Genomic DNA, 25,307 nt, shown 5'->3' with positions numbered 1-25,307 from the left:
AAGTATTACAAATTTGAAAAAGTTAATTCAAAATGATTGTTTTGCTGTATTTTCGAATATGCATTGAGCATTTTGAGACCTTTTCACATTTTGAAATTACTCGTTTCGACGTCGAGTTGTTGAATTTCAAATTAGAGCGCCACACGTGAATCTCTATTCTTCTATTTAGTTTTATTGAATAAATAACAGAGATAAAATTTCTATAATTATAACATTGCATGCTACTAAAATGCCCCTCTATGACACTTTCAATAGATAAATAGTAACTACGATTTGATTTTTAGTTGTTGAGATTTGCCGGAAGAGAGCCATGATAAATAACTTTTGCTTCCATCCATCTGGAAAAATTCATCAATTTTAGGTAATGTATTTTTTTTAAATTTTATAACGTACTTGCAATGGACGAGAGCCTCAATAAAGGCCACTGCCGAATCATTTTGTTTGCCATTCCCTTCGCCAGCTTCTCCGCCATCATCGTCATTACCTTGTCCCTTGTCTTCTTGTGGCTGGTTGTTTACCGTCATCGAGATATACGATCCAGCACATGTGTAATAATGCAACTCGAAACGCTTTTCCGCATGGTAGTTACGTAAAAGTTCTCTGTTTGAATTGAACATGACCCCATAATGACCACAAGACTGAAGTATAAAGAAAAATCGCCATATTTTCGAAAGAAATAAATTTGAAAAGAAAACTTACTGCAGTTACCCATACAGGAGTTGCTGGAGTCTTTAAACGACTGCCTGGTTGACGACTATTGCCTTTGAGATGTTCATTTTCGCCTTCATAAATCAGCAATCCAACTTGAGCTCGACCTAGAATGCCGTATTGAGGCATAGCGTAATGATCCTCGTCGCCTACGTAAACAACGCCGTTATGTAAATAAGGTGTTGCTCGGCCAGAAATTAGTAATGTAACAACGTTTAGTGCACCTTCCTCCGATGGACCAACGAGATTTGCACCTGCAAATGGAAATTCAATGAAAATGGTCAAAAATTGATAAAATTACCTTTTGGGGCATCCAAATCTGCAAGCATTCTGCGAAAAATTCAAGAAAAAAATACAGTTGTTAAAATTTAATAGAATAAAATTTTTACTTATCAATTCCTCGAGTAAATATAGCACAATACAAAAGAAGTAGTGTTCCCGGTCCGGGATCCTCAGTGAACTGTTAATAAGAAATTAATAGCTTACAGTCATTTTCTTTGATTTTAGAAAATAAGGAACCTACGTAATGCAAATAACGTTTGATGAAAATTTGTAAATCCTCTAATTTAGTAAATTCGAACATGTAAAGCTTTTCCGTTACAGAATCTTGAAAATATGTATGAGAATGTGGACTGAAAATGAAAAAAAACATTCATTATGTTCCACATTAGGTTTCAATTTAACATACATGTGTGGAGTATCTCCTGGCAAAACAACTTCAGCACGTTGTTTCTCACCAATGTTCCATAAAATGTTTGAAATCGACGTCCATAATGCCACTAACCAAGTATTAAAAATTTCATAAAAATACATACTGATATTGACTTGATTATACCTTGTTGATCATCTTCATTAGGTCGCAGCATAACATCTAAGGGAACAGATTTTTCTTTCGCTCGTTTGTCGAACAGCAAATATTTAATGACAAACGCTTGTACTACAGAAAGTAATCCACGCGTAGCATTCTTGACCGATGTTAAGCCAAAGGGATAATCCTAAAATTAAGGACAAAAATATAAGATAAAATCTTCAAAATTTTCTAAAATTAAATCTGACCGAGTCAACTGGTAAAAACGCCAAAGGAGTTCTTGTCCAATCACCTCTTGGAGGAGCTGTGCATCTAAATTATTTACAATTATTTGAATCAATATTATATTTCGTAAAAAAAAGAACTTACGTGCCAAAGACAGCTGATCGGATTTCCTATGAAAAAAGTTAGAAAACAAAATTATAGTAAATTATAATCAAGCAAAAAAAAAATAATAAATTGAACTTGTAGCGATAACGACCCCGCAGTTGTCAGTCGAGACTTTTTTAACACGTAAAACAATAGTACAAAAAAAAAACTTAAATCAATATTTTTGGACAGCTTGCTATTATTACCTATTATGCTTTAGCACTATGTATAACAATTTTTTGAGTTATAAGTTTTGCCATTATCGCACGTGCGCTAATCGAAAAACTTTTTATTTTAAACTTTATTGCCTTATAGCTGATTTCATCAAAACTTAGACTAACATGCAGTTAATTAGTTTCCTTGATTTTACAAGACAAACATTGTATGATAATTGTGTGCGTGCGTTTGGAGAATTTGAAGGTTAGCACTAAAACTTTTGATTGCAAGGCAAGGTTAAGGACAGCTTATGCAAGAAAAGGTGTAAAAAATGGGAATTTAAGCGATTTTCCCTCAAAATATGCTAAAATAATAAATTGACAATACGTTACCACTGCGATCTCTGCCGTTATTGGGCGTCCTCCCATGAGTTTTGCTTTGCCAGAGGCCATTTTACCAGAAATATTTTCTTTTAAACCCTAAACAAATTAGTACGCTTGCAAATTGTTTGTTTTATCTCCTTTTCAACACAGATCGACACTGAAAATGACGAGTTTTCACTAAAGGCATTTCCTTTTATAGTCAAACACCAGTCTTCTAACACATTTAAACAAATTTTGTGTGTAACTAACACCTTTTTATTGCACATTTTAATAACTCCTTGCTTATATGATATAAGAATGCACTAATAATGCACATCAATTCAGCGCATGTTAAACTAACACATCCTAATCATCATTGTTAGTTGCTATTCTGCACACAAAACAATTTTTATTTTCACGCATTCAAACAATTTTCGGGGGTAACATCGCTTGCTCGTCGACTCATCATTCAATCGTTGGCTGCCTGTTTGTTTGGTGTCAAAATAGTGAATAAAATTTATTTTTCATCTTGCGCATATTTTTATTGGTTGCACTATAGACATAAATAGTGATATAATATTAAAAACTATTCAAAAATTATTTTTTAAATGTATTTTCGGATTTGTTTCACGTTGTAAGTCAACGTATTTGGAAATATTTACATATGTTGCTTTTGAAAAAATATTTTTATTATCAAAATTATTTTGCACCGAGGTCCTACTTTCCAGCATGCACCACTTGAAACAAAACAATTCAAAGTTTTCCATAGCAGCAGCTTTCGTGTTTGCAAACCATAAAGAAAATTAAGGGTGTTGAAAAATGAATTCTCAAATAGCTATACTATTAATCAAACTTGAATGTTCGGTTAATAAAAATGAGTGTCGTTGTATATTGCCTTCATTTCTATGTTTGACACTCAAATTTTAAAACTTAAGGGAGGGCTACTTATTTGCAGTTTTATTTTTGTTGGCCAAATCTTTAAAAACTTTATATCTTGAGTAATTTCCATTAAAAAAATTTTTGTTTTGATTCATGAATTTTCCGAAATATCTAGTTAATAACTTAAAAAATCATTTCATAATTTTTTTTATCTAACTTAAATAGATAGTTTAAAAAGGTTTTTGTTTATAATTTTTCGATATTTACTTTGCGGTTTTTAATGCGATTCCTAAATTTTGAAAATCCGAACCCACATTAAGGGATTTACAGTTTTTTGGTGTAAACCTAAAAAATAAAATTTTCATTGGAGAAATATTAATATAGTATTTCAAATACTCAAAACAAATACTATATAAAACCGTGGAATACTTTCCAAATGACTTATCGATTTATATTCATCATCGTTTTTTTTTTATAAAAATGATGTTGAAGGGAACGCAACTTGTTTGACATAGTTAATTCTATTAAAATTAATACGTATTTTGGAACATCCGTTTTTTTTTTATAAAAATGATGTTGAAGGGAACGCAACTTTACTACGTTTTTGGAACATCCTTATAAATTTCAAATGATTTTTAGCACTTTTAACAAAATATACATAAAAAGGAAGAAAAACAAACTTTAAAGCATACAAAAGAAAGCAACTGTTGCATGCTTGTATATCATTTCATACTTTATTTGCTTTGATTTGATTTAGCGGCATATATCAGAACAGACAGAAGGGTTGGTCGTGTGTTAAATTGAATTTTAAATAAAATTAGAATATAAAATTGAACTCAGGAATAATATTTACCTAAGATTAAAAAAAAATACCTCTTTTGGCTACAAAGATCAATAAGTTTATAAATTAATGTATTTCTTAAATTTACATTTATTTTTAAAATTAATTATTTAAAACTGTAACAAGTTAAAACTAATTTTCCGATAGTTTTTCTGTATGATGGACGATCTCTTTCTGTAAATTTATCAAATTACCTTTTATCGATTCTGTCGTAAGGAATGTCGAATTCTGATTATTACTGTTGTGACTTTCTCTCCTTTGTCGTGGCGGTAGCTCAAAGTGATATTCATCACCATTGCTTACTTGATGCAAAAGTGGAGGTCTCGCTCGAATGCCAATTGTCGTTGGACGATCATCTGGATTCTCGCTAAGCATTAATTTCAACAACTCATATTCATTGTTAAAATTCTGTTTGAATTCTTCGGGAAATTTTTGGCTTCGTACCGCTTTAAGAGTGTTTATTCGTTCCATTTCCGTATTGAATGTGGCATACAGCTCAAACAGGATGAGACCAAGTGAGAAAATATCCACTTTATAGTCGTACGGCAGTCCAGATATTTGTTCTGGCGACATATAAAGGGTAGTTCCGACTGCTTGCGTGTGTTTTTTATTTGAGGTGTTTGGAAGACTCATTGAATTTTCGTTGATGGGCGTCGTTTGCTCCGCCATGTCGGTAACAAGACCAAAATCTCCTATTTTAATTTGGCCATCGAGACTGAAAAAAATATTACTGGGCTTGAGATCTCTGTGGATGAGACCTTTGAGATGAACGTATTCGACTGCACCGACAATCTGTTCGAAAATTGGCACAACTTGACTTTTCCTCTCGAGATAAGAGTTTTTACTGAGCCACTCTTTGAGGCTGTGCTTCTGGCATAATTGCATCTGAATGAAGAGATAAGTGCGACTACTTTGGACTGGTGGCAAACTGACGTTGCCTTCACTGGTGAGATCTAAAGAAAGATGACGACGGCGTTTGTGGTAAGGTACTAGTTTTCGATTATCAGTTGAAATACTGAAAGTTTGTGACTCTGTGGCATTGTCATCTCCGTTGATTGAGACAACAACTTTATCGCTTTTTGACTTGTCTTTCGTTTCATTTTTAAATACAACAAACGAGTCCTCAACATCCTCATCGCATCCGTTGTCTTTGTGGTGATTGTAATTTTTGTCATTAAAAGATACGCTGTTATCTTGAAATACAATTCCACCATCCGTCTCTTCTTCTTCGGCCTCTCTTCCATGTCCATTTGTGATATGACTGTTACCTACGGAGCTCAAGTCATCCATGTCAAATGGCTTTTTATTCAAATTTAACAGATATTTATTCTGATTTGTGTTCTTGGTGTCATTGTCAGTTGATTTTGGGAATGCTGGCAGAGATGAAATTTCTGTTGGTGTCTCACAAATGTCAATTGACGTTGATAAAACTTCTCTTTTTTGCATCAAAAGATCCTGCTGCTCCTGCCATCCGGGCGGCGGAGTTTCGTACCATGCATGAAAATACCTCACAATATTTTGGTGCTCACAGGTTGCTAAAGTGCGTACCTCACGCTTTACACGATCTTGTGATTCTTTTTTGGCTGGCAGTACAATTCGTTTGATGGCATAGTGACAATCATCAATTTTATGTTTGACTGCAAATACAACGCCGAAACCTCCTTTACCTAGTATCTGAACAACGTCGAAATCAGTTGCAAATCGAGATTGAAATACGCCCTCACTATGATTTGACTCGGATGTACTACGTTGAGAGCTGCGACTTCTCGAATAATCAATGCCTTCGATTGCTTCTCGGGCAAATGGGACTGGTATATGTTTTTCAACTACAACATATTCCTAAAAAAAAGGAAAAATTGAAATTCCTAATATTTGTTTGACAAAAGAAAAGATGACTTACCCTCTCGTTCGTGCGACTATTTTTAATGAAAAAATATACAAACACAGCTGTCGTCAGAATGATGATTACAACTTCATTCCAATAGAATGTCAGAGCATGAATTCTTTCCATCAGAGTAAAATCCAAGTCTGCCTCATCAAACTGTTGATCATCGGTTTGCGTTTTATTTTTCGAATCACAAATGTTATTTTGTGTCTTATTGGAGTCTTTTGAAGTGTAGAAAAAGAATCCGTTGCCATTCACGTACTCCGAGGCATATAACACGGACGTTGCTAAGGCATTCGTTGGAACATCAGGAGGACTCTCAGTTGTTCCAGGAACTACGACTTCAGACTCCTCTGAATGATCTTCAATTAATTGAATGCCATTTTTATTGGCTGGAAATGGTCGAAAAGGAACACGAAATTTAAAGTCGGATTGATCGTCCGTGATGATATGTGTTCCCTGTTGATATTGTTTCTCTTGACTAATTTGCAGTATTGCATTTGATTCTTGAATGTACGGCTGCTTCTCGTACATTCCTAGATAAATAGATGGTGACACTTGTTGCTCGTCGTCTTTTTTTGTTTGACTAAATATTCCACTTTGACCATTCCAAAGCCACTCGGCGGACGAAAAAAAGTCTATATTTTCTACATTTTCGTTAGTGTCAGATTTCCAGGCACTTACAATAGGATATGAGAATCTCTTCATCCACAACATCTTTGACGGATCCTTTTTACTAAATGCACAAATAATTCCTTCGGGAATAACTGCCCGTATTTCTAAATCAAGCAATAATGTATCAAGTTCTTCATTTTTATCGCCTCCTTGGCAATCTTTACTCTTCATGAGCTCTAACTCGTGCTGGCCGATACTAAAATTCCATCTTTCTACTCCGGATCTGGGATCGACCGCTCTCACAGTTTGTGTCTCCCTTCGGACAATCATTACATCATCTAATAACGCGTCATGATGCTCACTTTTATTAGCTTGATCATCATCGGCTGCGGTAAAGTTCGTGCAGCCTCTCATGGAACACTGATACAATATTTCACCAGTTCTTGTGGAGACTCCATAACTATTTTTCTCGATGCCACCCGATATGACGATGTCGTCAGAAAATTTGAACGATGATTTGAGCAAATCTTCAGCCTTGATTGGTATTGCTTCGATAGTTTCGCCATCGAATTTGTACAGTCCTCCACTGAGAGACGGGATCATGCGAACCCACTTTCCATTTGTAGATAACTCTAAGCGATGTATGCTCGACGAAAGTAGCGGCTCTCCTGTGTCGACAGACCACTTGGTTTCCCCATTTTTCGTGATATCGAGCGCGGAAAGTTTGCCATCCAAAGTAGAAACGTACAACAACCTGTTCAAATATACAAAAAGATTAAAACTTCCATCACAAATGTGACTCACTTGATGAATGTAAACAAAATATTTGATACACGTATTAACAATTTTAAGGTTGACCTTGTAAATTTACCTTTTGCTTATTTCATTGCGAGGCGCACTATCATCATCACAGAAAGGTAGCTGGCCTATTGTAAGAGGCTCATCGACTTCGTTTGTGCCAACGCAAGCAGGTGATAATAAAATTGTTCCAAATAGCAAAGTTGCCAGAACCCATCGTTGAGACCGTCGAATCGTCTGTTTCAAAAACATCATTTTCCAGACCTTGCTTTAAGCGTTTGACGACGAATTCAAACAACACTTTTACACATATTCCAAGGGCTTTGAGATATTCATTTGCCAGAGAAAACCCCGATGTTTCTCTACGAAATTATTCCAATAAATAGATATTATGAAATTCGCCTGTTGTTTTTCTACTACTACTGTTTTTTCCTCTGGGTTCTTCGGGTTTGTGAGTCGACGAAAAGCAGCATTTTAGCCTCTTTGGGACGTCTAAAAATGATAAACTTTCCAGTGGAACATCTTCCGGGGGTCCTTCATAAGCCCTACGAGTCTTCCTTTTGATAAGATTGATTTTTCAAAAATTTATTTCAATAAAATTTGAATTTCAAAAAAAATTATAATTTTTTTAATGAATTTCATGCTCGAGGTCCGCCTCTGCTGCATATACCACTCACCATTTAAATCACTCAATTTGCCGTAATTTCCAACCGTCAAATTCAGTTGAGTTTTCACCGTGGTTCAGATAGGTCGTATTTTCGTTGCGGGAAATTGTAAGTGTCTACACAATTCATCATAGAGAAAATATATGTAGGGAGAAAATTTCCACGCACGCCATTAACCAAAAGAAAATGAAAAAAAAACTATTAGAAAAACATAAAATCTCACGACAAAAACGTATGAACGAGAATGAAAAAAAGTGCAAAATATTTTAATTGATTAATTAAATAGTGAATAAAGTGTCGGAAAATTTTTCTGCGCCTTCCTGTGTATAGTTTTTATTATGTATTTATATTTCATAAAAATTATTATTATTGTTGTATAATACGTTCACGTAATAAAATAATAAACGATGAGATAAAGAGAGTGTTGTGCTGCATTCAAAGTTTTCTAATGCTATTAATAAATAATTCCAAGTTATATAGGAAGGAATTTTGAACGTCGCCGTGTGTAAAAATAAATTATCGATTTTCATTTGCAGAACCAATTGTTGCAAATTCAAATATGCGTCTACCGCATGTCCATTTTTGTTATGTCAAGTGTAAAATTGGTGAAACTTAATTATAACATTATTTTTATGAATTATAATAGCAAATGTTGCACACATAAAACTTCTAAGAATAGAACTTTTTATTTAGAAAAAAAAAATTGTGAATCAGAAATTTTTTAACCGTAATAAAAAAGGGTCATAAAACTATTTTTGAGCATCATCAGAAACTTTTTCATCTCCCCCTTACTATTTTTTTTAATCGCAATTCGTAGACTACCGAAACACTTTTGAAAAATTATGCGACTATATCATATTATTATCATTTATTTTTATTTATGAATGAAGTTTTTTTTCATACTCAAAATATGTATGTTGTTATTTATCCCTTCTATTATGGATCAAGTATATTCAAGGAACAAAAAATATTGTGTGCAAGTGTACAAGACACATAGGGGTGCGGTTCAACATTATGTAGATCATGTGCAATGAGTAGTTCCGTTTATTTTATATGCATACGTGAGATTATACGAGTCTTTTGGATTAAGAGAACAGTTGTATTGTATATATTTGATAAATTATGTATTCGACGCCGGTATTAGAATGAAACTGACAATTCAAATAAAATTTCGTGTTTAACACATTGTAAGATATTTATTTATAAGACGAATAATTCCTTCGGGAGCAATAATTACCAGATTGTTTTTAAGGGAGTGCAGGGGAGACTTGTTGCTACAAACCATATATATTATTAAAAAAAAAATAAATAAATTGATTAACAAATTTCAAATATTGTATAAATACTAAGATAACTTCCCACCAACAACATTTGGATTGCAATTTATTGGCTATTAAAATATACTATATGAAGAAATCTTCGGCGTTCTCTTTCTATAATCTAGTGTTTTCTTTGCAAACATGTTCGGGTATTTATTTTACGTAACACACGTAATAGAGTGATATAACAAGTTTTAAAAAATATTATTTAATAAACATATCATAAAAACTTGCATTTTCACCATGTGATGTTCTTGTCATAATACCTACTTGTTTATTATTTATAAATAGTGATTTTTAATAAATAAGTCAACAATATGGATTTTGAGATATAGATTTTTATTAAACAGAATGTGAATGTCATTGAATTAATAAAATATAACTATTACATGCTCAAACTGTAATTAAAAGATACAATGAAAAAAGTTTTTAAAAAATTTTTCAAAATGTATTCTACCTAATTCTTAAAAACAATAATTCCACATTAGTTTAGTAATTGATCGCATTTCCGCTAAGCCAAATTAGATTCTTGACAATCGAAAAATAGTGAATAACAAACGGATTGTTTCATTACTAACCGGATGGAGATACAAAAGTGAAGAATAAGAATGTGTGCAACATAAAAATTAATAATGGAAAATAGAGATGAAGTTTAAATGAAATGCGTTAAAAAATAACACATGCTGTCTAAAAAAATATGTGGTAAATTTCATACTTAATTTGTGGAAAAAATTCTGGAAAAAATTTGTTATCATTTTTTGATTATAAAAATATTAAAAATTCGTATTTTTCCGAAAATTTAAATATATTTTGGAAAATATTTTCTTTAAGTTTTGAGTTTTAAGTTTAAAGTTGATAAAATCTATTAACTATAATCAAACTGTTAACACAAAAATATAAAAATTGTATTGATGAATAAAAATCTTAGAGGCTTAGATTTGATACAAAATGAAAAATAAAATTTATTAAGTGAAAATCAAATGTGGAAGCAAACGAGTTTCTTTTTCGAGTGTAGAAGCGCCTTGAAAATTCTATTATGCGGTTCAAGTATAAGTTTCTTTTGGTTAATGTGTGTGGCTGAAAACGGATCCTAAACTATAAATGTTGTTTTTAAATCAATCATAAAATATGCTTCGTAATTATATTGAATTCTTCTGTTACTTTTCATACATTTATTCAATCAGTTTGTACCAACAGTACATTGAGTGAAAGAATAGAAACTACAACAGTATAACAGTACCTTTACAATTTTCAACGCTTACAGCCAACCAAGCAAGCAGTTAAAGCTAAACCACTATCCAACGGGAATATCATTTGAAGTAAAAAACACATAAAGTGTTACACCATTGTGCAAACAACCAAAGAAACATACAAAGAAGAGCAGTAATTTACAAAAAAAAAGCAACGACGTAACCAAAACGATGGCTGATCAACCTAAAGCACCAGTCAAAAAGGTCCCCATTCATTTACAGGTAATTAACCTCCACTTTTTATTGGACATTAATGATAGACTTTACCTATTTATGTGAAGCTACTTCAAGTGTCTATTATTAGCTACTGTTAATGTTGATAAATATGTACTTTATTAATTTATCGTTGATAATATTTTTTTCTGCAAATGGTTATTTTTCCGTTAAGTCACGTTTTTGATCCATTCAACGAATCGCTTGGAAATGCCTCATTGACTTTTATGGATTAGATCTTTATATTTCAACAAATTCAATTATACATATAGATATGTATTATTATTTTGTTCTTACAAAATAACAGTTATGTAAAAGTTGATGGTTCAAGTGCTTTTACGGTAAGGTTTGACGTTAAGCATCAAAATAAGTGGCACATTTTTTCTACAAAAAGAAAATAATTTAAATCATATCCCCATTGATTTATTCTGAATAAAAATGTTCCATGTTTTAGGAGTTAATAAAAAAAATTAAAGAAATTTTCGCCAGAAAAATATTTCTTTTTAAAGATTTATGGGATCAACTTTATACTTTATTCACCAAAGCATGAAAAAAATGGAAGTTAATCTACTTCATCAACGAATTGTTAAATGCCTTCAACATGTACAAAAATACTTTCATTTATCTCTTTAATGGGCGAAAATACATGCAAAAGTAGAATAGAACGGTTGAGCATGTTAAAAATATTTCAACATAAATTTTGTTTATTATTACCATTACGTAGAATATCAACAAACACGCAAATGCTTTCGAGTTTTTGTCACTGAGTCAAAGTTAGACATGAATCTGTTTTAGGAATTCGTACTTTATTAAAGAAAAAAAGTCAGTTCCTGGTATGAACCGGCATTTCATTGTAGACATGTATTGAACATTTGCCAAATTGAACAATAAAAGACAAAAATAAAATTTATGCATGATGATTTGAGGAAAATCAATGTTTCAGACATGTAACGATAAAGAAAAACGAAAGTGATTCTAAGTTCGTGGTAACGCAAAACAAATATTTTGTTGCTTATAAATAAATATGTACATACATTTTTCTCACAAACATTTATTGAGCAAGGGCAACAATGGGCAATGAACTCGCGATTAAGTATAGTTGTGTTTAGTTTCAATGCGTATAAGCCGAAATTGGTGTCATGAAATATTTTTATTGCAATTAATTAACCTAATTCGATAAAAAACAATTCCATATCCGTTTTAATAAATCACTTATAAACTTATGATTAATAAGTTTACAAGAAATGTATAAGTTGTGCGTAAAAAAATTCATAAAATAATGACCTAATGTTTGCATGCTTCAAAATGATAAGTATTTTTTTTTTTTTGCTAAAGTTATTACTTTCACGACGAATACTCACGCATACGGGTCATGTTTAAAGGTAGAAATAAGAGCAAACAAAGAATATTTAAAAAAACATGAAATTTTTGTAAAATCTAGAATTTAATGAAAACGACATATGTATTTGTACGTAAGCATCAAAGCGTAAAGTGACAAAAATAAGCACAATGAAAATTAATATAATTAAAACTACCGACAATATTATTTCATTTACAGAGTGCACAAAACCGCATTTACATCAAAAAAGGCAAAATTGTCAACCATGATAGCGTTCAAAACGGCGATGTCTACATTGAGGATGGCAAAGTCAAGTATGTGGGCAATGGTCAGGACTTTGTAGTTCCGGGAGGTGCTCGGATTATTGATGCTGCAGGAAAGTACGTGATTCCAGGTGGAATTGATCCTCACACCCATTTGGATTTCAAATTTGGTGGTACTACAACTGCTGATGATTTTTATCAGGGCACCAAAGCAGCAATCGCTGGAGGAACTACAAGTATAAGTGAGTAAAGATTGAACCTAACTGACACAAAAATCTTTCAATTATACCAACTCATTTTTAGTTGACTTTGTGATACCTGAAAAGGGACAGTCATTGTTGGAAGCTTACGATGAATGGCGTGCCAAGGCGGACGGCAAAGCCTGTTGTGACTATGGATTTCACGTTGCCATCACGTGGTGGTCAAAATCAGTAAGCGACGAGATGGGCATTCTCTGCAGAGAACGCGGAGTAAATTCGTTCAAAGTTTTTATGGCGTACAAAGGACTTTTCATGCTCAACGATTCCGAGTTGTACGAAGTTTTTGAAAGGTGCAAGGAATTGGGGGCAGTTGCTCAAGTGCATGCTGAAAATGGTGACATCATCGCTAAGAACGTCAAGAAATTGCTGGAACAGGGAATAACTGGACCTGAAGGTGAGAATATCATATTTTTAATTGAAACCCATTAATTAGCATGAACAAATTTTAGGTCATGAACTATCTCGGAGTGAAGAAGTCGAGGCCGAAGCAGTTAATCGTGCCTGTGTTATCGCGCATCAGGTAATTTTTTTAGAATCGCCATAAAAGAGACTTTACTTTTGTTTTTATACGTCTTATCAGTAAATTCAAACTGATTGAAAAAAATATATTCTGACACTCGCAAGCAAATTTATTAATTAAATAAATTCTTAATGGCCATTTTTAGGCCAAGTGTCCCCTATACGTAGTACATGTCATGTCCAAAAGTGCTGCAATTGAAGTTGCTCGAGCACGTAAGCGATACAATAATAAGGGTATTTATGGGGAGACTCTTGCTGCCGCTGTTGGCACAGATGGCACCCATTACTATGATAAATGCTGGCATCATGCCGCGGCACACGTACTATCCCCACCATTGAGACCCGATCCAGAAACTCCAGATTTCCTCGTAAAAGCCCTTGCTTCGTAAGTACATCTTAGTTGGGTGGTAATTGCTTTGTATTACTTAACCATTGCGGCGTCATGTTAACTCTAACAATATTTTGGGATCTAATAATACATTATCATATCGCTTTAATGCTTTGAGTATTTCACATACATAAAAACACATAAATTTAACTAACTTTAATCAAACCATTTCTAACATTGACATAACATAAAGGTCGAAGCACCCTTGTACGTTACACGGGTCTCTAGTAAATTATCATCGGAGACCATCATGCGTGCTCGTCGCCGTGGAGTGAATGTTTATGGTGAGACATTGGCTAGCTCGTTGGGATGCTCCTTGAAAGGTGTGAAGGACAAACATAAGTTGTATTTCATTACGAGCCCACCAATTAGAAATGATCCAGAAACGCCAAGAGCTTTACTTAAACATTTAGCAATGTAAGCGATTGTTGTTAACTAATTTTATCATAACATATTTTTTGGGATAATTTTTCTATTTTATTTGGCATGTGTTTAGTGATTGTGGGAAAAATATACCTAAATTTGTAAAATATCAAAATAATAAATAATTTTTGTATTCGCTCTTAGTGATGACTTGCAAACAACTGGTAGTGACAACTGCACGTTCAACAAAGAGCAAAAAGAATTGGGCAAAAACGATTTCTCAAAAATACCAAACGGTGTTAACGGTGTCGAAGACCGTATGTCTGTTGTATGGGAAAAAGGTGTTGTATCTGGACTTTTGGATCCACAGAGATTTGTAGCTGTTACCAGTACCAATGCAGCAAAAATTTTCGGCATTTACCCACAAAAGGGAAGAATCGCAGTTGGATCTGACGCTGACATCGTCGTATGGAATGGCCAAGCAACTCGAGTTATTTCAGCCAAGACTCATCATCAAGCGTGTGATTTCAACATTTTTGAAGTAATTTCAATTTTTATTTTAATTACCCGAAATTTTTATTTAAAAAAAAACATTTTTTATAGGGATTGCAATGCCATGGAGTTCCAGAGTTCGTTATTGTTCGTGGCAAAGTTAGTGTGGACGATCAAAATCTTCGAGTGGCTGAAGGACAGGGTGCTTTTCTACCAACTCCAGTGCACCCTCCATACGTTTATGAAAGTAACGGTGTCAAAAATAACGAGGTAGACGATCACAATGGATTGGAAAATTTGAAACTCGAGGAAGAATTGACTGAAGCCGAAGATCTTCATCCGAAATTCGTGGAGCCACCACAAAGTGTCTCTGGTGCATCTGTTGCCAGTTGTCACACTGCTCGTGGAATGGTTCCTGGATCACGTAACATGCAGGAATCATCTTTCTCCATTAGCGGTAAGTAATAGTATCAACACTGAGCTAAAAAAAATCTAAAATGTTATATTTACATTACAGAGGAACTCGATAAAGATGGACCAAGAAGGAGCATTCGTGTACGCGCTCCTCCAGGCGGAAAAAGTTCTGGCTTGTGGTAACCAATTGTCACTGCATACTTACATATAGCATTTACTATGTTGGACAAACACATATTACTAAGTCACTATATTCATAATGATTACATTTAAGAAGCCCTCACAATGTAAAGTTTACAATAACTATTTCCTAATTATCATAAACAAGATAATCCAAAGGTGCTTCATAAGATTTTTCGTACTATAGAATATGTTTAAAATAATGACAAATGTGCATTAACTTGTTTTCTATTTTTTTGCAATGCTTTAATCAAAATAGTAAGAAATATTATTAAGCAAGTTTTTTTTATAAATATTTAAATAATTTGAAAATTAAAGTGTTTTACTAAATTTGATATCTCTGTAAGTGTATTTATTTAGATCATAAATATAGTAATATAACAATAATCTTATAATGAAAAAAAGCTTGTAATCAAAGAAAAAAACATCAATAAAAGCATAAACACATTTTCACTGACGGATTTTTTTAATTTAGATCTATTCAATAAAATTTCTAAGAAAAAAAGGTGAGTAATGAATTTTGTTTAACGGTATTTATATTTACAAGGTTGGTTCTTTAGAACTTTATGTAGATATTATTTTGTTTGACCATAATCATTTCATTTTCTGAACTTGTATATTGATTCCCTGATTGAAAAATTGTTGAAGGTGTTTTAATAATTCAATTCATTGAAATGTTGAAAATTCGTTCTACTGATAATTTTTTCAAAAATTGTGAATTTTAAATCAATAATTAAGATCGTTATTATTAAACGGATGTAGTTTATATATTTTTACAAAATTTAGTTAGAAATATCAAGTTTTCAAATAATTAATGAAAAATGTAATCGAGTTTAACACATCCTATGTTAAAACAGACGTTAAACCATCAAACCTCTCCTCTAGCTCAAAAATCTTTTTCATATGGGTATCAGACTGTTTACAATAAAATTATACAAAAACAAAAGAAATTCTCTTTAATAAGACGTTTTCTATTGAAATGTAGAAGAAGATTTAAAAAAAACACGTGAGCAATATCATTTTTTTCCAAAAACTCTTATTTTAAGAGATTTTTTTATGATTAGATTTTATTTAAATATTTTAAAAGATTTGAAGAGCAACAAAGATTGGAAAGATATATGTAACTTTCACTGGCCTTATGTGACATTAGAAACATCAAAATCAGAACTGCATAGTGTTTACATTTGATTCATATTTTTTAAATGGGTATTGGTAGTTCTAGAGCAGCCGCAGACATGAGTGGACCTGTAGCAGAGTTTGTCAAAAAGACAATTGCCAGTGACAAAATCGTCATTTTCTCCAAATCTTATTGCCCTTACTGCAAGACCGCAAAAGAAGTATGACACATGGAATTTCTTATGAAAAATATAAATATTTTTAATAAAATGTTTTTATTTTGTAGCAATTTAAAAAGCTGAACAAAAGCTTCACTGCAGTAGAACTCGAAGATCGTGATGATTGTAGGGAAATTCAAGCTGTACTTGGAGAAATGACTGGAGCCACAAGTGTTTGTATTTTATATTATATCTTTCATTCTGGTCACTAATCTTTTTCGTGGTTTTCAAAATTATCGATTTTTTTTGTACAGGTTCCCCGTGTGTTCATTGACGGGAAGTTTGTTGGTGGTAAGATAATGTTGCTATCATTTTTTGTGTATATCAACTAAGTAGTAATGAATCATATTTCTATCGTTTTAATTTATAGGTGGCGATGACGTCAAACGTCTTTACAACAACGGAGAATTGCAAAAGCTAGTTGAATAATCTGAAGTCTTTCCGCAGACTGATTAATGACAATATCATGAAACTCTCTCGTTTTGAGTGAGGATTTTAAAGTGTTTGGTTAGAAAATATTATTTTAATTTATTTTATCTTATTTTTTTGAAAAATAAATATTTTTTTATATGAAATCCATTGGACATGTATGCAAATGTTGATAAAATAAAATTCTTTGAATTTCTTTAGAATTAACTCTCAAATTTTAATTCAAATTTCAAGATTCTTTAATATCATATCACACTATTCGTTATGAAATTAGAGGTACTTATATATAAAACTTATACGATACAAGCAAGAATCGTACTATAAGTCACTTCCAGTTTTCCATCCGTAATTTGCTGGTTTCTTTTGTTTGTTGTCTTTTTCTTTCTTCTTATCTTTCGGAAAATCTCCCTTTGGAGGAGGGCAATAACATGCACGTTGCTGGGAATCCAAGTAGCTTTTGCAACCGAAGGTCAGTGTTCCTGTAAAAAGCATCTTTGCTGCTGCTTTACATCCTTTGACCATAACACCTCCAGCCACAGATTTCTCGTACGCGTCACAATATTTGTAAAGACATCTTTTAAAATCTAAATCACAAAGCTCTTTATCGCTGTTGCACGTATCATAACTACAAACAACAAAAAAAAATGAATATTTATATTAAAAACAACAACAACATGGGCGGAAAGGACTTACCACACATCGTGTTCATTGCAACAATCTTCCATAGCCTTAGATGGCAAATATTCCGTGTCAATTTTCAATCCGAGTGAGCCACATCCATCAAAAGCAGGAGTATGCAACTTATTCTTCACCGGTAAAATCGAATCTACGTAGAAAAAAATTCAAGGTCGAATTTATCTGAATGAATTACACAATAAACAATGCACCAAACCACGTCTTATTTACCTTCTGGACATTTAAACACGCAATTTTCTTCCACTGCTTTGTCAAACACTTCATTCAAAAATGTAAACTTTTTCGAGGCTGCGATTAAATTATGGAAGACATCCCCTAGTAAACGAAAAATACAAATTGAAAACTAAAAATCAACATTAAAATGGTAAAATGTCTTACCAAAAACAGCTTCTGCGGCGATAATAGAATCTCTTAGTGTCGTTAAAAGTCCACTTCCTGCTCCTGAATAGCAGTATCCAAGGAAGGTCAACACGTAAATCGCTACTTTCATATACGGAATCTGCATGTTGAATCAGATTTTCATCAGATTTTTGGTCTCACTCAAATCACCCCAAGAAACTGCATGAAAAATTATGCGAAAAACTGAGAGTTTTCTCGGTGAATTTTCCTCTGACGTGTTATTTTGGCAACTATTTTCAGAGAATACTCTCAGAAAACATTATGTGACAATAATTAATATGAAAACTTTATGCTGAGATGCGAGTGAAAAATCTCGAACACAGTCGATGGATAAGCACGATATGAGAGTAAGAATGTAAATAAATATAGAGGAGTCATGACGTTTCACACCGGCGTAATTTTTGATACTTAAAATTAATTAAAATTAGTTACATTTGCTATAAAAGTATTTATTATTTAAAGAAGAAATTGGGCAAACTGTGAGCTAACACCACGATACAGTTTAAATTTTGAAAGAAAATTAAAAATTAAAATCCTTTTAAAATTTGTAACGAAATAACTTAAATTCTGCTTTGCAAATCTCTTTAGGGTTTTCTGTAGTTTGTCAAGTTTAGCTTTAGCTATGAGAAGGTTTTGAAAAAAAAAAATAAGAAAAATTCTTGGAAAATGTACGTGGAAAATTGAGAAAGTTTCCCAAATGTCCATTTTTATCGGACGCCGTAAATGGATGGCGCCCTAAGTAGTTTGGGTAGTGACATGTATTCGGTTAGAAAACAGTAGAAAGCTTGTTCGTTGAACAAATCAATTTCTCGGAGCGTTGTCGATTTGGAATTAATTGTGAAAAAGCAATAAAAAACGTGAAATAAATTAAAATAAATCATCCAAGGCACTAATGTAAGTACTACTGAGCATCAATTTGTTGGGGATTATGAAGAATTTACTTCAAATTACAAAAAAATCTGGATTGAAAAAATAGTGACGTCGTAATGTTTGTCCTCAATTTTTCTCGACCTTTTACCACAAATTATGTCCGCTTTGCAGTTCTGTGGCCCAAAATTTAGTTAAGAAATGTAGAAAAACGCTTGCGAGATGTGTTTTTTCAAGCCAGACAAAAAAACCATAAATCGAACAGGCGGCCCGCTAATTCAAGTAATGGCGGAAGATTTTGTCCCGAAATAATTAGGCACATTTTTGTTTTTTTCTCCTAGATATTCGTTCAAAAATGCCAGGAGCAGGAACATTCAAACTTTTCATTGGAAATGTGGATGAAAAGACACAACCATCTGACTTGAAAGCTCTCTTTGAAAAATACGGTAAGTACAACTACTTAGGTTTTTTATTTTTTTAATATTTTGACTGCCGTCGATTCGCGTTAATAGCGAGTTTTCGATTTCGTCGTATAATTATTTCGTTTTCTGCGAATTATATTTTTTTTACCACACAAACTAAAAGGCGAAGTTGTCGAGTGCTCAACGATTAAAAATTATGGGTTCGTACACATGAAGGACGAACAGCAGGGCCGAGACGCAATGCAAAATTTAAACGGATACATAATCAATAATCAGGCGATTAAAGTTGAAGCTGCGCGATCACGTCGCGCCCCAAACTCAAATACCACGAAAATATTTGTCGGCAATTTGACGGATCAGACTCGTGCGCCGCAAGTTCGGGAATTGTTCGGAAAGTTCGGAAATGTCATTGAATGTGATGTATGAAAATTCTTCCTCTAAACCTTCTTTTGTTTTTGTTCGAAAGTCACCCAAGACTGCAAATCGGTCTGCGGGTGACACGAGGACCCAAGCGAAACGTCATTCATCACATTACCCTCTCTTAACTTTTGCACATACAGATTGTTCGTAACTACGGATTCGTTCATCTTGAGCCTAATGGCGATGTTAACGATGTCATTCGTGAAGTTAATGGACAAATGGTCGACGGTCAACCGATCAAAGTTCAAGTTAGCACGAGCCGCGTACGACAAAAACCAGGAATGGGCGATCCAGAACAATGTTATCGTTGTGGAAGGTACTTTCGCGAATATACTACCGAATAGGACTATGTAGACTTTTTGTCCTCGTGGTTTTTTAAAAGACTCAGTTCACAAGAATTTTTCGGACTCGATAAGGATAAAAAGTCTACATAACACTGCCTTCCATTCGAAGTAATCGGTTTTGATCAAGAGTCACGCAAAGCGTTTGACGCGAAATTTATCAATTTATCGTGTTTTAAAGACGTATCTGAGACAGTTTTACGGTTATAGTGTACCCTCGACTCAGATTCGTCTCGAACAAAAATATGAATCTTCACTAACTCATGTTTCCTATTTATTTTACTTTATCTGGGCGCTCATTTCATTTAACGGCAATGACACGTGAATGCAGATCGGGTCACTGGAGCAAGGCGAGTTGAAAGAAATCTTGTATTACAATTCTGAATGTTAATGAAAATCGTATTTTAGGAATGTCCACGATTGGGTTTCTCAGACAGGGGTCGCGACGCCGGTTTTCCTCGAATGGGAGCGTATCCACCACCACCGCCGCCGCCATTCTTAGATCGGATGATGAGTGGATTCCGGGTAATAAAAACACATCGAGATTACCTTTATTTAACTCTTTTTCGGAAATTTTGTAAATTATTGTGTCAAAATTATAATTTGAGTAGATATTGGAATCTTAAAAACAAAAACATTTAAATATGTTTTGAAATACTAACAAATAATCTCAATTTATTTTAGGAATTTGATTACTACGATAGTCGGCGCTATGATGAAGCAGATTTATATGAACGTCGTTACTCTGGCATGAGAGGCGGTACCCGAGACTATCCAGGCGGCATGAGAGGTGGACGTGACATGGGACCAATGTCAATGCCAAGAAACGGTGGCGGATCTCGCATGGAAACAATGTTTAGTCGAAGAAGTCCGCCATCGAGAAGCATGCGTGGCTTTGGGTGAGTACAATAATATTAGGTTGTTCATACTTAGTATGTTATATGTAATTGTTAATTTAAATCATTTCAGAGTGTATGAGGACTTTAGTCGTGATTCATTTGAGGAAAGACGTGGTGGCATGCGTGGAATATCTCCGACACCTCACCGTTACGCACCTTATTGAATGTTTCAAAGTTAAATCTGTTTAAATTATGATTGACTATCCATTCAAAAGCGTTGCTTTGGTTTCAACATTTATAAACAGCTTACTGAAAATATTCGTAGAACTTAAGATATAGTGTTTAAAACAACTACATATAAGCACACATGAATTGTATCATGATTAAAAAGAAACGAAATTACTATTTTTTAAACAACTCAATAGATTTTAGGAATCAATTTATTGTGTCGCCTTTCCTTAAACGCGAACAGTCTGCTCAAAAAAAAAACAATTATGTCTTAATACATACATGTTATGTAAATTCAGTCTTTTATAAAAAATGCCAATAAGAAAAAACATTTGTCTATTTCATTCGAGGAATTTAATCATAAACCGGCAAATTTTTCATTCATTTCATAATAGAAATAAATTGTTAAAAATCATTAAACATACGCTAAATATAATGAATGTAGTATTTTTTTAGTTTATCATCACATAAAATGTCAGCTCTTGTAATTCATAAACATAAAATAAAGTAAAAATATATAACTTAACCACTCAATAATTAGTCTTTAGAAAAGCTACCAATCTTCGTACAAATGTAAGTAAGAATTTCAATTTAATTTGTGATTATTAAATACTTTTCTCTGACATTCTATTTGAATACTAAACGTATAAATTATTATTAACATTTATACGTCAATATAAATAAATAAAAAAAAATAACTTAATAACAACTATTTTTTGCGTTGTCTATAACATGGCGTGATGGCATGGAGACAGAAGGTCTGCCTTTTTACTATACATGTAAATATTGTGTATCAATCAAATTATTATTCATACCGGTTGATTCTAATAAATAATTTTTGCATGGCATGTCAATTTACTCGCACACGAAGATAAAAGTATAAGGTGAATAGTAAATTAGGTACATACGTATAAGTACAAATCATTGTACATTACATCATCATCTAAGAATGGACAATTTGAACTAGTTTTTTTTAATTCCTATGAATTTTAATATTTTTTTTTCTCTATAATGTTACAAATTGTTGATTTTTTACTTCTGGGAAATTTTGAAATAGATGTAAAAATCTAAATTTTTCTCTTTTGAAAAATTAATTAAAATACATTAATGAATTAAAGTTAAAAATTTGGTGTTTTTTTATCAGTGAGTCGCATAAATAATCTCTTCCGTAAAAGTACCGACCTACTCACCTTCACTCATGTCTTAACATATGTACAACACTTTCATTCATACGAAATATCTTAGTTTAAATAGTAACTCAACAAACACTATGTATAAATAAATGTATATATGTATGAATATTTCTTACGTCTCGTCTGTTACTAATTACTTTTATAAAAGTAACTCATTCAGTTGGAGTTGAGACGTTGAGTTGTTAAGACGTGTATTTGAAAAAAATATTGGATTTAAAATAAGATAAAATTGAAAAAAATAATTGAACAAATAATTTTTAAAATAGTACATTGTGTAAAAGTGCCTTAATTCGCAAACATAAGTGCCTTAATTAAAAAATAGTGTTTGAACAATTAAAAAAATAAATATATATATATTTTATACTAAAAAGGTTTAAAAAAATGAATAACAAAATCTTAAAGTTTAGATTATACATACCTACATATCTTATCATTCAATCAATATTTAAACATTTTAAAATCATAGAAAACAATTTTTGTGTGTAATGTTTTCTGTCGATATGATCTGAGTCATCACAATTATCGGATCAATGAATGAGTGAATGAAATATAATATTAAAGATAGATAAAAACATGTATTTTTACTTGCATTGTGTTAAATATATATATGTATATATATATGCAAATTGATTGCATAGAAATAATATGATTGAGAAAAGATCAACTATTATTACTTTCAGTTGAATAATTGACAGATACTTGCATGATAATATCTTTCAAAAAATATGTGATGTTATTTGGCGAATATTAAAATCACACGCGCTTGTTGCATAAAACAAGAACGAGATTCGGCAAAAAGGAAGAAAGAAGATTTTCTCATTGATAAACTAACGACATGACACATGATTAAAATCTGATATTATTAAAAATGTGCGAAACAAATTGAATTGAATTTTTAATGGCTGTGGCTAGGAATCTGGTAAACAGTGAAATAAAATTTATGTATAAAGTACATTTAGTACTTACTCTATATACTTATAAAATTATTGAATAATTTTTGAACCATGTGTTCAAACTTTTAAAGACACATGTTGAATAAAAAATAGTTTTTTTTTTATAATTAAATTCATGTTTTCTTTGATTTTTTCATGTTTTTTTTTTGAAGATATTTGTTTAAAAAAATGTAATCATTCGATTTATTAATATATAATGATATGAAATTGAAAGATTTTAATATCATTCACAATAAAAAAAAAATAATATTTAATTTAATTGCAAAAATAGTATTTGGCATTCGTTACATATACGCACTACTGATGAAAATAACCGCAAATATTGTGCACGTTATGCTTCTGCAAGCATATTTTACACTGAACATCAACACTTATTATGTCGTTGTTTCTTATGTTATGTGGATGCTGTTTGTGTGTTATTTTTTTCCTTCTTAAAATAATATTCATATATATATGTGTAGAAATACATACGTATGTATGATGATTTTTGTTCCGTGTAGAATTACTTGGCGCCTGTCGTCCGTCCCATTTTATGAGTTGAGTTTGTCTACGTTTTTTCATTCTTTTCCTTTGATCATTACATTTTTATGCTAATATTTTTTTAAAGTGCATAAACAACATTGTTGAATGTGTACTTATGATATTTATTTATAAATAGAAACATACATATTTTGTATGTCTCTGCATTTCTTCAAGTGAAATCTAAAATAAAAACAAATATTAATTATCACAAAAGTAAGAATTTTAATGAAAAAACATTTATTTTTGTTGTGACAGGATGTTAGTGCAAAAATAATAAACAATTTCAATTTATTATCGTTGTTTTGGTTAACAGAAACTGAAATTTATGCTGAAACTAAATTTATAATATTGTTAAATATATCGAATAACATTAATGAATTGCTGTATCATTTTTTAAAAATTATTATTATGATGTTTTGACTACAAAAAAATAATATTTACCTCGCAATACTGTTCATTTGTGTTAGATGCGTAAATTCTTTGACACCGCAAGTTCTTGTGAAAGTTAATATTTTCAGTGATATAACTAAATTAGTTCCTTTTAAAACATCTGAGAGGACTTAGTCGTATAATAAAATCAGAAGAACAGTAAAATCAAAAATGATACACTTTTAAAGTATAATAAAACACAAGTTATTCCGAAAATAAATAACGTCTATAATAAAAATCTGCATATTAGAGTCGGTCAAATTTCTTTAAAAGTTTACAGTAATTTTATAAGAATGTTTACTTAAAACTTGAAAACATTTACGCATTACTTTAGCATGTTGGAGCTTAGTGGAACAAAATGAAAAAAAAAACAAACAAGCAAAAAATAACTGAGCTGGCGCTAACAGTCACACACAAAAAAATAAACATTAATATCAAATGAATACAAAACCGTGTAAAACGATCAAGTTCAACAAAAAGGCGCCTAATAATTATGTCTTGTTCGATAGGAAATCTTTTTTCTCTACTTTTATATTTACATGTTTTATATTTCTCAAAAATTTCATAGTGTTTTATAGGTGGTGTTGAGTTGTTGGTGGTGATTAGGTAAATACATATGTGATGGAACCTGTTGATTTTATCATGCAAGTATTAATGTTTCATTTAAAATAAACGAACTGAACACGTTATTAGTCGATAAGCAAGTACATATGTTTATATTTTAATTTTTTATCATGAGCTTGATTTTGTGAGACATTTTTCTTGAAATTTAATTAAATATTGATTGATGATAAACTTTAACATTTAAATGAAATTTAATTATTTTATGTAAATATTTATACAATAGGTACATAAATATCATTTTCATAATGTAGTCGGTCAAATTAAAAGACTAATTAATATGTAAAGAAAAAAAATGACAGATTTCCTGTAAAATCTAAATCAAAAGAAAAGAAAAAAAATGAGAAGAATAATCACAACAAGTTCATCACAACTATTTTTAGTGTTAATATTATTATTAAATATATCTGTACAAATATGTCACAGCACTGAATCAACAGGACACGAAGGTAAGTCGTTTTAAATGTTTAACTAATCAATTTCAAATGTTTAGATATTTAATGTATTTATTTATAATATTAATCGAAT

General features: G+C 31.8%; 6 protein-coding genes across 7 annotated transcripts; 3 read left to right on the top strand and 3 right to left on the bottom strand.

The window, feature by feature from the left end:
* Nucleotides 1-143: 143 nt before the first annotated feature.
* On the bottom strand, nucleotides 144-2,574 carry LOC134827117 (inactive ubiquitin carboxyl-terminal hydrolase MINDY-4B-like). The gene is made up of 11 exons (XM_063839667.1): nucleotides 2,434-2,574; nucleotides 1,886-1,911; nucleotides 1,765-1,828; nucleotides 1,544-1,703; nucleotides 1,397-1,487; nucleotides 1,232-1,340; nucleotides 1,098-1,168; nucleotides 1,010-1,038; nucleotides 700-962; nucleotides 394-638; nucleotides 144-338 (listed from the first exon to the last, which is right to left on the bottom strand). Exons 1-11 carry the CDS (start codon nucleotides 2,491-2,493, stop codon nucleotides 281-283), a joined length of 1,176 nt encoding a protein of 391 aa, XP_063695737.1. The 5' UTR covers nucleotides 2,494-2,574; the 3' UTR covers nucleotides 144-280.
* Nucleotides 2,575-4,113: 1,539 nt separating this feature from the next.
* LOC134827031 (eukaryotic translation initiation factor 2-alpha kinase) lies at nucleotides 4,114-7,846 on the bottom strand. Its single transcript, XM_063839559.1, has 3 exons — nucleotides 7,495-7,846; nucleotides 6,024-7,377; nucleotides 4,114-5,962 (listed from the first exon to the last, which is right to left on the bottom strand). Exons 1-3 carry the CDS (start codon nucleotides 7,674-7,676, stop codon nucleotides 4,256-4,258), a joined length of 3,243 nt encoding a protein of 1,080 aa, XP_063695629.1. The 5' UTR covers nucleotides 7,677-7,846; the 3' UTR covers nucleotides 4,114-4,255.
* Nucleotides 7,847-8,160: 314 nt separating this feature from the next.
* On the top strand, nucleotides 8,161-15,296 carry LOC134830641 (dihydropyrimidinase). 2 transcript variants are annotated; one of them, XM_063844306.1, is made up of 9 exons: nucleotides 8,161-8,194; nucleotides 10,590-10,877; nucleotides 12,427-12,712; nucleotides 12,774-13,124; nucleotides 13,180-13,250; nucleotides 13,831-14,054; nucleotides 14,205-14,541; nucleotides 14,604-14,949; nucleotides 15,010-15,296. In XM_063844306.1, exons 2-9 carry the CDS (start codon nucleotides 10,827-10,829, stop codon nucleotides 15,087-15,089), a joined length of 1,746 nt encoding a protein of 581 aa, XP_063700376.1. In that variant the 5' UTR covers nucleotides 8,161-8,194; nucleotides 10,590-10,826; the 3' UTR covers nucleotides 15,090-15,296. The 2 variants fall into 2 exon arrangements, with proteins under 2 accessions (XP_063700376.1, XP_063700297.1); XM_063844227.1 differs by lacking the exon at nucleotides 13,831-14,054 and adding an exon at nucleotides 13,396-13,634.
* A 938-nt stretch (nucleotides 15,297-16,234) lies between these two features.
* On the top strand, nucleotides 16,235-16,999 carry LOC134831089 (uncharacterized). The gene is made up of 4 exons (XM_063844772.1): nucleotides 16,235-16,423; nucleotides 16,489-16,593; nucleotides 16,675-16,711; nucleotides 16,791-16,999. The coding sequence occupies exons 1-4, from the start codon at nucleotides 16,289-16,291 to the stop codon at nucleotides 16,847-16,849; spliced, it is 336 nt and encodes a 111-aa protein (XP_063700842.1). The 5' UTR covers nucleotides 16,235-16,288; the 3' UTR covers nucleotides 16,850-16,999.
* On the bottom strand, nucleotides 16,999-18,360 carry LOC134830991 (group XIIA secretory phospholipase A2). The gene is made up of 4 exons (XM_063844655.1): nucleotides 17,924-18,360; nucleotides 17,756-17,860; nucleotides 17,543-17,675; nucleotides 16,999-17,474 (listed from the first exon to the last, which is right to left on the bottom strand). Exons 1-4 carry the CDS (start codon nucleotides 18,048-18,050, stop codon nucleotides 17,168-17,170), a joined length of 672 nt encoding a protein of 223 aa, XP_063700725.1. The 5' UTR covers nucleotides 18,051-18,360; the 3' UTR covers nucleotides 16,999-17,167.
* A 339-nt stretch (nucleotides 18,361-18,699) lies between these two features.
* LOC134830799 (RNA-binding protein lark) lies at nucleotides 18,700-21,250 on the top strand. The gene is made up of 8 exons (XM_063844421.1): nucleotides 18,700-18,838; nucleotides 19,153-19,257; nucleotides 19,397-19,653; nucleotides 19,794-19,969; nucleotides 20,326-20,344; nucleotides 20,403-20,519; nucleotides 20,679-20,893; nucleotides 20,964-21,250. The coding sequence occupies exons 2-8, from the start codon at nucleotides 19,167-19,169 to the stop codon at nucleotides 21,055-21,057; spliced, it is 969 nt and encodes a 322-aa protein (XP_063700491.1). The 5' UTR covers nucleotides 18,700-18,838; nucleotides 19,153-19,166; the 3' UTR covers nucleotides 21,058-21,250.
* The last annotated feature ends 4,057 nt before the right edge of the window (nucleotides 21,251-25,307 follow it).

The sequence above is a fragment of the Culicoides brevitarsis genome, chromosome 1 (genome assembly GCF_036172545.1).
Source record: "Culicoides brevitarsis isolate CSIRO-B50_1 chromosome 1, AGI_CSIRO_Cbre_v1, whole genome shotgun sequence".
In the NCBI taxonomy this organism is placed as follows: Eukaryota; Metazoa; Arthropoda; class Insecta; order Diptera; family Ceratopogonidae; genus Culicoides; species Culicoides brevitarsis.
Note: the sequence above shows the minus strand (reverse complement) of the source record. Positions and strands in the feature narration are given on the sequence as shown.